Genomic DNA, 14,056 nt, shown 5'->3' with positions numbered 1-14,056 from the left:
TGAGCTGTGTACCAGTAGTTTAAACAGACCTCTGGTGGCATGTCTTGTGGGGTATGTATGGGTGTCCGAGCTGTGTACCAGTCAGTTTAAACAGACCTCTGGTGGCATGTCTTGTGGGGTATGTATGGGTGTCTGAGCTGTGTGCCAGTAGTTTAGACAGACCTCTGGTGGCATGTCTTGTGGGGTATGTATGGGCGTCCGAGCTGTGTACCAGTCAGTTTAAACAGACCTCTGGTGGCATGTCTTGTGGGGTATGTATGGGTGTCTGAGCTGTGTGCCAGTAGTTTAAACAGACCTCTGGTGGGCATGTCTTGTGGGGTATGGATGGGTGTCTGAGCTGTGTGCCAGTCAGTTTAAACAGACCTCTGGTGGGCATGTCTTGTGGGGTATGTATGGGTGTCTGAGCTGTGTACTAGTAGTTATGACAGACCTCTGGTGGGCATGTCTTGTGGGGTATGTATGGGTGTCTGAGCTGTGTGCCAGTAGTTTAGACAGACCTCTGGTGGGCATGTCTTGTGGGGTATGTATGGGTGTCTGAGCTGTGTACCAGTAGTTAGGACAGACCTCTGGTGGGCATGTCTTGTGGGGTATGTATGGGTGTCGGAGCTGTGTGCCAGTCAGTTTAAACAGACCTCTGGTGGCATGTCTTGTGGGGTATGTATGGGTGTCTATGAACTGTGTGCCAGTAGTTTAAACAGACCTCTGGTGGGCATGTCTTGTAGGGTATGTATGGGGTGTCTGAGCTGTGTGCCAGTAGTTTAAACAGACCTCTGGTGGGCATGTCTTGTGGGGTATGTATGGGTGTCTGAGCTGTGTACCAGTAGTTTAAACAGACCTCTGGTGGCATGTCTTGTGGGGTATGTATGGGTGTCCGAGCTGTGTACCAGTCAGTTTAAACAGACCTCTGGTGGCATGTCTTGTGGGGTATGTATGGGTGTCTGAGCTGTGTGCCAGTAGTTTAGACAGACCTCTGGTGGCATGTCTTGTGGGGTATGTATGGGCGTCCGAGCTGTGTACCAGTCAGTTTAAACAGACCTCTGGTGGCATGTCTTGTGGGGTATGTATGGGTGTCTGAGCTGTGTACCAGTCAGTTTAAACAGACCTCTGGTGGGCATGTCTTGTGGGGTATGGATGGGTGTCTGAGCTGTGTGCCAGTCAGTTTAAACAGACCTCTGGTGGGCATGTCTTGTGGGGTATGCATGGGTGTTTGAGCTGTGTGCCAGTCAGTTTAAACAGACCTCTGGTGGCATGTCTTGTGGGGTATGTATGGGTGTCTATGAGCTGTGTGCCAGTAGTTTAAACAGACCTCTGGTGGGCATGTCTTGTAGGGTGTGTATGGGTGTCTGGGCTGTGTGCCAGTAGTTTAAACAGACCTCTGGTGGCATGTCTTGTGGGGTATGTATGGGCGTCCGAGCTGTGTACCAGTCGTTAGGACAGACAGCTCGGTGCGTTCAACATGTCAATACCTTTCTCTCATGGTGAGATTGTAGACACCTGAATTGATAGTGCAGTTTGTTAACTAGCTACTTCACATGCTGATATTCACTTTGGTATTATTGTGTCGATCAATTGATTTTTATTTTGTATTTATTTTTAACTATTTTTTTTACTGCTATGAGTCGACTGTGTTGGTGTGTTGTGCACGTTACATAGGGGGAGAGAGAGAGAGGGGGAGAGAGGGTGAGAGAAAGAGGGAGAGAGGGTCAGAGGAAGAGGGAGAGAGGGTCAGAGGAAGAGGGAGAGAGAGGGTCAGAGGAAGAGGGTGAGAGGGGGTCAGAGGAAGAGGGAGAGAGGGTCAGAGAAATAGGAAGAGAGGGTCAGAGGAACAGAGGAAGAGGGGTCAGAGAAAGTGGGAGAGAGGGTCAGAGGAAGAGGGAGAGAGGGGGTCAGAGGAAGAGGGAGAGAGAGAGAAAGAGGGAGAGAGGGTCAGAGAAAGAGGAAGAGAGGGTCAGAGGAACAGAGGAAGAGGGGTCAGAGAAAGTGGGAGAGAGGGTCAGAGGGAGAGGGAGAGGGGGGGTCAGAGGAAGAGGGAGGGAGGGGGTCAGAGAGAGGGTCGGGTGGGCAGGGGAAGAGGGAGAGGGAGGGTCAGAGAAAGAGGGAGGGAGTGAGCGGGGAACGTTATGAACTTTAGTCTGAAAATAAAAATACACTTTTCCCTCAACTGCGTTACCCACTCCAGTCAACAGATGGCGATGTAGGGTCTTGAAGGTGCCAGAGTGACGTATAATATAATGGACGGGGGGCGCTTCTTCAAACACAACAGACACCTCGTTAGCCAGCTGTCCGAAACAATCAAGCTCTTTAGAGGTGTTTCGTGTATATTAGCTACTGTGTTTTAAACACGATTCTGTCGTGTTTACTTGTTACCCCCCCGAATTCATTTCATATTTACGTTTTGTTGTTTGTTTTCGTTTGTTTGCTGGCTGACTGGCTGGTTAAGTTAGCAATAGCCTAGCTAGTTAGCTAAAATCCACCGATATGAGTTCACTTAGCTTCTCTCTTGTTAAAGAAGAGGAGGAGGAAGAGGAAGAGGAGGTCTACTGGACGGAGAAAGAAGTTGTTGTGAAAGAGGAGGAAGAGGAGGATATCTCAGTAAAACAAGAAGTAGAAGGTGAGGCTGTTACAGTGAAAGAAGAAGAGGAAGACGTTACAGTGAAAGAAGTGGAAGACTCGTTCAGAGTGAAAGAGGAGGAGGATGTTACAGTAAAAGAAGAGGAGGAAGATGCAGTTTTTGGAGTGAAAGAGGAGGAGGGAAAGATAACTGTCACATCGAAAGACGAGAAGGGAGAAGAAAAGGAGGCAGAGACAGGAGATCAGATTAACACCAGTAAGTACTGATCTTAAAGAACGGAGACACTCTGCATTTGTTGAACTCATGTGTGATTTTAAAAAGGGGTCAGTCTGAGGTTGTTACAACCATATTTGGACTATAAATTAATATCATTGATTCTTGAAGAATATAACTTAGAAATGCCTAATGACCTTATTAGTTCTGCTGTCGTTCCCCCATCAGGACTTAAAATATACGCTGTCTTTTACTCCAGTGTTTGTAAACAAAGTAAACGTCAACGTGGTTAAAACTATCATTTTGATGATGTCGTGGATGGTCAGTCCATAGCATCCATAGCTCGGTCTGTGAATTCGAGTTACATTTTCCCCCCCGGGCCACAGGTCCTAGTCTGTCCATTACCGTCAGCCCCCAATCCCAGCCTGTCCCTCTCCTCCCCCTCCACTCCCCAGAGGCCTGAGATACCCCAGACTCCGGGCCCCAGCTCCAGGCCCATCTCTCTCTGCTCTGGAGGTCCCAGCCTGTCCCTCTCCTCCCCCTCCACTCCCCTGAGGCCTGAGATACCCTGGGCCCCAGCTTCAGGCCCATCTCTCTCTCTCTGCTCTGGAGGTCCCAGCCTGTCCCTCTCCTCCCCCTCCACTCCCCAGAGGCCTGAGATACCCCAGACCCCGGGCCCCAGCTCCAGGCCCATCTCTCTCTGCTCTGAAGGTCCCAGTCCGTCCCTCTCCTCTCCCTCCACTCCCCAGAGGCCTGAGGTACCCCAGACCCCGGGCCCCAGCTCCAGGCCCATCTCTCTCTGCTCTGGAGGTCCCAGCTCCAGGCCCATCTCTCTCTGCTCTGGAGGTCCCAGCCTGTCCCCCTCCACTCCCCAGAGGCCTGAGATGCCCCAGCTCCAGGCCCATCTCTCTCTGCTCTGGAGGTCCCAGTCCGTCCCTCTCCTCTCCCTCCACTCCCCAGAGGCCTGAGGTACCCCAGACCCCGGGCCCCAGCTCCAGGCCCATCTCTCTCTGCTTTGGAGGTCCCAGCCTGTCCACACCATCAACCCCCAGTTCCAACCTCTCCATCTCTACTCCCTCTACTCCCCAGAGCCTTCAGACCAGCTCTTCTTATTACAACCAAACAGAGTGCTGATTTTATGTCTTCAGCCTCCCATCAGGACTGTGTTCAGTACATAACAGGAAACGGTGCTCTACTGAACATTAAAAAAAAACTAATAGAACAGGAAACGGTGCTCTACTGAACAACCAGTTCAGTACATAAAAACCCCCTAATAGAACAGGAAACGGTGCTCTACTGAACAACCAGTTCAGTACATAAAACCCCCCCTAATAGAACAGGAAACCGTGCTCTACTGAACAACCAGTTCAGTACATAAAACCCCCTAATGGAACAGGAAACGGTGCTCTACTGAACAACCAGTTCAGTACATAAAACCCCCCTAATAGAACAGGAAACGGTGCTCTACTGAACAACCAGTTCAGTACATAAAACCCCCCTAATAGAACAGGAAACGGTGCTCTACTGAACAACCAGTTCAGTACATAAAACCCCCTTAATAGAACAGGAAACGGTGCTCTACTGAACAACCAGTTCAGTACATAAAAACCCCCTAATAGAACAGGAAACGGTGCTCTACTGAACAACCAGTTCAGTACATAAAACCCCATAAAACCGGTACAGAGTCAATGTGGAGGCTATATACAGGGGCTACCGGTACAGAGTCAATGTGGAGGCTATATACAGGGGCTACCGGTACAGAGTCAATGTGGAGGCTATAGACAGGGGGTACCGGTATAGAGTCAATGTGGAGGCTATATACAGGGTATTACGGTACAGAGTCAATGTGGAGGCTATATACAGGGTATTACGGTACAGAGTCAATGTGGAGGCTATATACATGGTATTACAGTACAGAGTCAATGTGGAGACTATATACAGGGTATTACGGTACAGAGTCAATGTGGAGGCTATATACAGGGGCTACCGGTACAGAGTCAATATGGAGGCTATATACAGGGGCTACCGGTACAGAGTCAATGTGGAGGCTATAGACAGGGGGTACCGGTACAGAGTCAATGTGGAGGCTATATACAGGGGGTACTGGTACAGAGTCAATGTCCAGACTATATACAGGGGGTACCGGTACAGAGTCAATGTGGAGGCTATATACAGGGGGTACCGGTACAGAGTCAATGTGGAGGCTATATACAGGGGGTACCGGTACAGAGTCAATGTGGAGGCTATATACAGGGTATTACGGTACAGAGTCAATGTGGAGGCTATATACATGGTATTACAGTACAGAGTCAATGTGGAGACTATATACAGGGTATTACGGTACAGAGTCAATGTGGAGGCTATATACAGGGGCTACCGGTACAGAGTCAATGTGGAGGCTATAGACAGGGGGTACCGGTACAGAGTCAATGTGGAGGCTATATACAGGGGGTACATTTACATTTACATTTTAGTCATTTAGCAGACGCTCTTATCCAGAGCGACTTACAGTAGTGAATGCATACATTTCATACAATTTCATACATTTTTTTTTTTTTTTCTGTGCTGGCCCCCCGTGGGAATCGAACCCACAACCCTGGCGTTGCAAACACCATGCTCTACCAACTGAGCTACAGGGAAGGCTACAGAGTCAATGTGGAGGCTATATACAGGGGGTACCGGTACAGAGTCAATGTGGAGGCTATATACAGGGGGTACCGGTACAGAGTCAATGTGGAGGCTATATACAGGGGGTACTGGTACAGAGTCAATGTCCAGACTATATACAGGGGGTACCGGTACAGAGTCAATGTCCAGACTATATACAGGGGGTACCGGTACAGAGTCAATGTAGAGGCTATATGCAGGGGGGGCACCGGTACAGAGTCAATGTGGAGGCTATATACAGGGGATACCGGTACAGAGTCAATGTGGAGGCTATATACAGGGGGTACCGGTACAGAGTCAATGTGGAGGCTATATACAGGGTGTTATGGTACAGAGTCAATGTGGAGGCTATATACAGGGGGTACCGGTACAGAGTCAATGTGGAGGCTATATACAGGGTATTACGGTACAGAGTCAATGTGGAGGCTATATACAGGGTGTTACGGTACAGAGTCAATGTGGAGGCTATATACAGGGTATTACGGTACAGAGTCAATGTGGAGGCTATATACATGGTATTACAGTACAGAGTCAATGTGGAGACTATATAAAGGGTATTACGGTACAGAGTCAATGTGGAGGCTATATACAGGGGCTACCGGTACAGAGTCAATGTGGAGGCTATATACAGGGGGTACCGGTACAGAGTCAATGTGGAGGCTATATACAGGGTGTTATGGTACAGAGTCAATGTGGAGGCTATATACAGGGGGTACCGGTACAGAGTCAATGTGCGGGGGCACCGGTTCATCGAGGTAATATGTACATGTAGGTAGAGTTACAGTGACTATGCATAGGTAATAAACAGAGAGTAGCAGCAGAGTAGAAGAGGGGGGGGCAATTCACACAGTCTTGGTAGCCATTTGTAGTGCCTTGCGGTCGGTGGCCGAGCAGTTGCCATACCAGGCGGTGATGCAACCAGTCAGGATGCTCTCGATGGTGCAGCTGTAGAACCTTTTGAGGATCTGAGGACCCATGCCAAATCTTTTCAGTCTCCTGAGGGGGAATAGGTTTTGTCGTGCCCTTTTCACGATAGTTTGTTGGTGATGTGGACACCAAGGAACTTGAAGCTCTCAACCTGCTCCACTACAGCCCCGTCGATGAGAATGGGGGCGTGCTCAGTCCTCTTTTTCCTGTAGTCCACAATAATCTCCTTTGTCTTGATCACGTTGAGGGAGAGGTTGTTATCCTGGCACCACACGGCCAGGTCTCTGACCTCCTCCCTATAGGCTGTCTCATCGTTGTCGGTGATCAGGCCTACCACTGTTGTGTCATCGGCAACCTTAATGATGGTGTTGGAGTCGTGCCTAGCCGTGCAGTCATGCGTGAACAGGGAGTACAGGAGGGGACTGAGCACGCACCCCTGGGGGGCCCCGTGTTGAGGATCAGCGTGGCAGATGTGTTGTTACCTACCCTCACCACCTGGGGGCAGCCTGTCAGGAAGTCTAGTATCCAGTTGCAGAGGGAAGTGTTTAGTCCCAGGGTCCTTAGCTTAGTGATGAGCTTTGTGGACCCTATGGTGTTGAACGCTGAGCTGTAAATGAATAGCATTCTCACATAGGTATTCCTTTTGTCCAGGTGGGAAAGGGCAGTGTGGAGTGCAGTAGAGATTGCATCATCTGTGGATCTGTTGGGGCGGTATGCAAATTGGAGTGGGTCTAGGGTTTCTGGGATAATGGTGTTGATGTGAGCCATTACCAGCCTTTCAAAGCACTTCACAGCTACAGACGTGAGTACTACGGGCCTGTGGTCATTTAGGCAGGTTACCTTAGTGTTCTTGGGCACAAGGACTATGGTGGTCTGCTTGAAACATGTTGGTATTACAGACTCAGTCAGGGACATGTTGAAAATGTCAGTGAAGACACTTGACAATTGGTCAGCGCATGCTCGGAGTACATGTCCTGGTAATCAGTCTTGTGAATGTTGACCTGTTTAAAGGTCTTACTCACATTGGCTGCGGAGAGCGTGATCACACAGTCATCCGGAACAGCTGATGCACTCAATCATGTTTCAGTATTACTTGCCTCGAAGCAAGCATAGAAGTAGTTTAGCTCGTCTGGTAGGCTCGTGTCACTGGGCAGCTCTCGGCTGTGCTTCCCTTTGTAGTCTGTAATAGTTTGCAAGCCCTGCCACATCAGACGAGCGTCGGAGCCGGTGTAGTACGATTCAAACCTATCTAACAGAACACAGAGGGTGTTCTTTAATGGAAGCCTCTCCAATAAAATCCAGGTAGAATCAGGAGTTCTCCAGGGCAGCTGTCTAGGCCCCTTACCTTTTTTCACTCTTTACTAATGACATTTCAGTTATAATGCCAGTGTGTCCATTTATGCGGCTGACTCAACACTATACACAAAATAACTTAGTCCTAAATATTTCAAAAACTAAAAGCATTGTATTTGGGACAAATCATTCACTAAACCCTAAACCTCTTAAAATTGAGCAAGTTGAGGAGACTAAACTGCTTGCAGTAACCCTGGATTGTAAACTGTCATGGTCAAAACATGTTGATACAATAGTAGCTAAGATGGGGAGGTCTGTCCATAATAAAGCCTTACTCTGCCTTAACAACACTATCAACAAGGCAGGTCCTACAGACCCTAGTTTTGTTCAGTCGTCTGGTGCCACAAAAAAGGAAAATTGCATTTGGCTCAGAACAGGGCAGCACGGCTGGCCCTTGGATGTACATAGAGAACTAACATTAATAATATGCATGTTAATCTCTCCTGGCTCAAAGTGGAGGAGAGATTGACTTCATCACTGCTTATATTTATGAGAGGTATTGACATGTTGAATGTACCGAGCCGTCTGTTTAAACTACTAGCATACAGCTCAGACACCCATGCATACCCCACAAGACATGCCCACCAGAGGTCTGTTTAAACTACTAGCATACAGCTCAGACACCCATGCATACGCCACCAGAGGTCTCTTCACAGTCCCCAAGTCCAGAACAGACTATGGGAGGTGCACAGTACTACATAGAGCCATGACTACATGGAACTCTATTCCACATCAAGTAACTGATGCAGCAGTAGAATTAGATTTCTTTTCAAAACAGATAAAAAAATACACCTTATGGAATAGCAGGGACTGTGAAGCAACGCAAATATAGACATGTATACAAACACACCATAACATACGCACTATACACACTAGTGTAGAGGCCTGAGGGCACACACCTAATAATGTGTTGTGAAATCTGTTATGAATGTATTGTAATGTTTTTCAAATGTATTAACTCCCTTAATTTTACTGGACCCCAGGAAGAGTAGCTGCTGCCTTGGCAGGAACTAATGGGGTTCCGGAATAAACCCCAGGAAGAGTAGCTGCTGCCTTGGCAGGAACTAATGGGGATCCATAATAAATACAAATATCACAAATTCTACAGATTAACTTCTTATGGCTTGGGGGCAGTATTTTGACATCTGGATGAGAAGCATGCCCAAAGTAAACTGCCTGTTACTCAGGTCCAGAAGCTAGGATATGCATATAATTGGTAGATTTGGATAGAAAACACTCTAAAGTTTCCAAAACTGTTAAAATAATGTCTGTGAGTATAACAGAACTGATATGGCAGGTGAAAACCTGAGGAAAATCCATCCAGGAAGTGGGATTTTTTGATGTGGATATTTTCAATTGAATGCCTATAGAGTATCTAATGGGTTAGGACCCAGATTGCAGTTCCTATGGCTTCCACTAGATGTCAACAGTCTTTAGACATTGTTTCAGGCTTGTTTTCTGAAAAAATGAAGAAGAATGAGACCTTCCTGTCAGTGGACTGTAGAATCATGCAGAGCTGGTTTGCGCGCGTTACCGAGTGCGCGCCCTTCATTCTTTTTCCTTTTTATTGAATACTCTATTATCCGGTTGAAATATTATTGATTATTTAGACAATTGACAACCTGAGGATTAATTATAAACATCGTTTGACATGTTTCAACGAACTTTACCGGTACTATTAGGATGTATTCGTCTGCATGGTTTGACCGGGACATAAAGAGGGACTTTATCGAACAAAACAAACATTTATTGTGTAGCTGGGACTCTTGTGACTGCAACCATATGAAGATCTTCAAAGGTAAGTGATTAATTTATCGCTATTTTCTGACTTTTGTAATTCCTTTAATTGGTTGTAAAATGTTTGTATGCTTTTGTAAGCGGGGCGCTGTCCTCAGATAATCGCATGGTATGCTTTCGCCGTAAAGCCTTTTTGAAATCTGACAAAGCGGCTGGATTAACAAGAAGTTAATCTTTAAACCGATGTATAACACTTGTATTTTTTATGAATGTTTATTTCTGTATTTTGAATTTGGCGCTCTGCAATTTCACCGGATGTTGTCGAGGTGGGTTGCTAGCGGAACGCCTGCACCAGAAAGGTTAAATGGATGGACCCTTCCTGGATCGCCCCTTTTAAATATGATTTGACTTTTAAAGGGGCGTTCTACAGATTTGACTGGTCAAAGTTCAGAAGGTCTGATCCTGTATTATTGACTAATTGATCCATATTTCCTCTGGTTTTATTTCCTCTGGTTTTATTTGCTGTGGTTTTATTTCCTCTGGTTTTATTTGCTGTGGTTTAGCTGATAATAAAATAATACCAATAATGATATTGTGACCTAAAGTCGTCTGGATCACTGCTGAAGGTTTCAGCAACTGTAGTAACTTATTGTCAGAGTAACATCATCTACTTTACTATAATAATAATAATAATAATAATATTGGTGACCTAAAGATGTCTGGATCAGTGCCTAAGGAAAACCAAAAAGTTTGTAAAAGCATTTAAACGTTCACTACATTGACTGTCTGTCTTTGTTGTTCACACAGGAGAGAGACGGGACTATCGCGGATCCTCTGGGGAGCCTCAACAACCTCATGATGCTGACGAGGCAGAGAAGAGTCTCTCCAGATCAGAACACCGCAAGAAACCCCAGCGGAGATCCACAGGGAGGAAACCTCACCGCTGCCCTGACTGTGGGAAGAATTTCACCTCTTCAACAGAACTTAAAATACACCACAGAATCCATACAGGAGAGAAACCTTATAGCTGCACTGACTGTTTGAAGAGATTTTCTCAACTAGGGAACCTGACAAAACACCAGTTGACACACACAGGAGAGAAGCCTTACCACTGCTCTGACTGCGAGAGGACCTTTTCAACATCACAGCGTTTAAAGCTTCACCAGCGAACACACACTGGAGAGAAGCCTTACCACTGCTCAGATTGTGGGAAAAGCTTAACCTCCTCAAGTGAACTGATTATACACCAGAGAACACATACAGGAGAGAGGCCTTATGGCTGTGATCAATGCGGGAAGCGATTCACTCAGTCATCAAACCTGACTGTACACAAGAGAGTACACACTGGAGAGAAGCCTTATCGCTGCTCGAACTGTGGAATGAGCTTTACTACCTCAAGCTATCTGATAACACACCAGAGAACACATACAGGAGAGAAGCCTTATAGCTGTGATCAATGTGGGAAGAGTTTTACTCAGCCAAGTCACCTGATTGTACACCAGAGAATACACACAGGAGAGAAACCTTACCACTGCTCTGACTGTGGGAAGGGTTTTGTTAGATCATCACATTTAAAATCTCACCAGAGAACACACACAGGAGAGAAGCCTCACCACTGCTCTGAATGTGGGAAGAGTTTTGCCTTATTAGACATACTGATAGTACATCAGAGAACACACACTGGTGAAAAGCCTTACCGCTGCTCAGACTGTGGGAAGAGATGTACTACCTCAAGTAACCTGATATCACACAAGAGAACCCACACTGGAGAGAAACCTTACCACTGCTCTGACTGCGGGACGAGTTGTTCTACCTCAAGCAACCTGGCAGTACACCAGAGAACACACACTGGAGAAAAGCCTTATAGCTGTGATCAGTGTGAGAAGAGATACTCTCATTCAAGTTCTCTGATTAAACATCAGAAAATACACTCAGGAGATCCACAGAGTGTGGAATGATCTCCAACACCAGACCTGGGTAGTAGAACACAGTGGCCTCTATCTTGTAAAAACATATTTAGGAAGCTGTGGAAATTGATTTATTAATGTTAATATTAATTAAAACATGTTTATTCTATTATAAACCTTAATGCTTAATATTTTCAAATTTATATTATGTAAGCTTATAACATAAAAATAATTCTAAAAATATTAAAATGTTTAAAGTATAGTTGTTGTTTTTTTAGAAAAGTACTAATGTTACTTTCCCCTCAAAATACTTAAATACATGTAATTCTGTTAAATACATGTAATTCTGTTATATACATGTAATTCTGTTAAATACATGTAATTCTGTCCTTGGAAACATTGAACTGAACTACTGTTGAATACCATTCATTCTTCTGGAGGAAGTCATGGTAACCAGGGGTTAATACATAAACATTTAACTGAACTACTGTTGAATTCCATTCAGTCCTCTGGAGGACGTCATGGTAACCAGGGGTTTAATACGTAAACATTGAACTGAACTACTGTTGAATTCCATTCATTCCTCTGGATGATGTCACGGTAACCAGGGGTTTAATACGTAAACGGTTGGTACTCAGTCTCATGATACAGTGCCTTGCAAAGTATTCATCCCCCCATTGGCATTTTTCCTATTTTGTTGCATTACAACCTGTAATTTAAATGGATTTATATTTGGATTTCATGTAATGGACATACACAAAATAGTCCAAATTGGTGAAGAAAAATTATTTCAAATTATTAAAAAAACAAAACTGAAAAGTGGTGCGTGTATATGTATTCACCCCCTTTGCTATGAAGCCCCTAAATAAGATCTGGTGCAACCAATTACCTTCAGAAGTCACATAATTAGATTGCACACAGGTGGACTTTATAAGCCGTACACTCCACAGTGCTGGGCTTTACAGAAGAGTGGCCAGAAAAAAGCCATTGCTTAAAAAAAAAAAATAAGCAAATACGTTTGGTGTTAGCCAAAAGGCATGTGGAAGACTACCCAAACATATGGAAGAAGGTACTCTGGTCAGATGAGACTAAAATTGAACTTTTGGCCATCAAGAAAAACGATATGTCTGGCGCAAACCCAACACCCCATCACCCCGAGAATACCATCCCCACAGTGAAGCATGGTGGTGGCAGCATCATGCTGTGGAGATGTTTTTCATCGGCAGGGACTGGGAAACTGGTTAGAATTGAAAGAATGATGGATGGTGAATAAATACAGGGTAATTCTTGAGGGAAACCTGTTTCAGTCTTCCAGAGTTGAGACTGGGACAATGACCTTACTGCTAAAGCAACACTTGAGTGGTTTAAGGGGAAACATTTAAATGTCTTGGAATGACCTAGTCAAAGCCCAGACCTCAATCCACTTGAGAATCTGTGGTATGACTTAAAGATTGCTGTACACCAGCGGAACCCATCCAACTTGAAGGAGCTGGAGCAGTTTTGCCTTGAAGAATGGGCAAAAAATCCCAGGGGCTAGATGTGCCAAGCTTATAGAGACATACCCCAAGAGACTTGCAGCTGTAATTGCTACAAATGGTGGCTCTACAAAGTATTGACTTTGGGAGGGTGAATAGTTATGCACGCTCAATTTTTCCGGTTTTTTTTTTGTTGCCTTTTTTCTTGTTTGTTTCACAATAAATACATAAAAATGCATCTTCAAAGTGGTAGGCATGTTGTGTAAATCAAGTGATACAAACCCCCCCCAAAATGTATTTTCATTCCAGGTTGTAAGGCAACAAAATAGGAAAAATGCCAAAGGGGGGTAAATAGTTTCGCAAGCCACTGTAACTTGTATCTTATTTCATTACATTTACATTTACATTTAAGTCATTTAGCAGACGCTCTTATCCAGAGCGACTTACAAATTGGTGCATTCACCTTATGATATCCAGTGGAACAACCACTTTACAATAGTGCATCTAAATCTTTTAAGGGGGGGGGGTTAGAAGGATTACTTTATCCTATCCTAGGTATTCCTTAAAGAGGTGGGGTTTCAGGTGTCTCCGGAAGGTGGTGATTGACTCCGCTGTCCTGGCGTCGTGAGGGAGCTTGTTCCACCATTGGGGTGCCAGAGCAGCGAACAGTTTTGACTGGGCTGAGCGGGAACTGTGCTTCCTCAGAGGTAGGGGGGCCAGCAGTCCAGAGGTGGATGAACGCAGTGCCCTTGTTTGGGTGTAGGGCCTGATCAGAGCCTGAAGGTATGGAGGTGCCGTTCCCTTCACAGCTCTGTAGGCAATCACCATGGTCTTGTAGCGGATGCGAGCTTCAACTGGAAGCCAGTGGAGAGAGCGGAGGAGCGGGGTGACGTGAGAGAATTTGGGAAGGTTGAACACCAGACGGGCTGCGGCGTTCTGGATGAGTTGTAGGGGTTTAATGGCACAGGCAGGGAGCCCAGCCAACAGCGAGTTGCAGTAATCCAGACGGGAGATGACAAGTGCCTGGATTAGGACCTGCGCCGCTTCCTGTGTGAGGCAGGGTCGTACTCTGCGAATGTTGTAGAGCATGAACCTACAGGATCGGGTCACCGCCTTGATGTTAGTGGAGAACGACAGGGTGTTGTCCAGGATCACGCCAAGGTTCTTAGCACTCTGGGAGGAGGACACAAGGGAGTTGTCAACCG

At 45.9% G+C, this 14,056-nt stretch overlaps 1 protein-coding gene across 1 annotated transcript; it reads left to right on the top strand.

Moving 5' to 3' along the window:
* Positions 1–2,127: 2,127 nt before the first annotated feature.
* Positions 2,128–12,082, top strand: LOC106592651 (zinc finger protein 501-like). The gene is made up of 2 exons (XM_045690497.1): positions 2,128–2,827; positions 10,277–12,082. The coding sequence occupies exons 1-2, from the start codon at positions 2,479–2,481 to the stop codon at positions 11,425–11,427; spliced, it is 1,500 nt and encodes a 499-aa protein (XP_045546453.1). The 5' UTR covers positions 2,128–2,478; the 3' UTR covers positions 11,428–12,082.
* The last annotated feature ends 1,974 nt before the right edge of the window (positions 12,083–14,056 follow it).

This window comes from Salmo salar, chromosome ssa12, assembly GCF_905237065.1.
Source record: "Salmo salar chromosome ssa12, Ssal_v3.1, whole genome shotgun sequence".
In the NCBI taxonomy this organism is placed as follows: domain Eukaryota; kingdom Metazoa; phylum Chordata; class Actinopteri; order Salmoniformes; family Salmonidae; genus Salmo; species Salmo salar.
The sequence above is the reverse complement of the archived record's forward strand: the minus strand, read 5'-3'. Positions and strand labels throughout refer to the sequence as shown.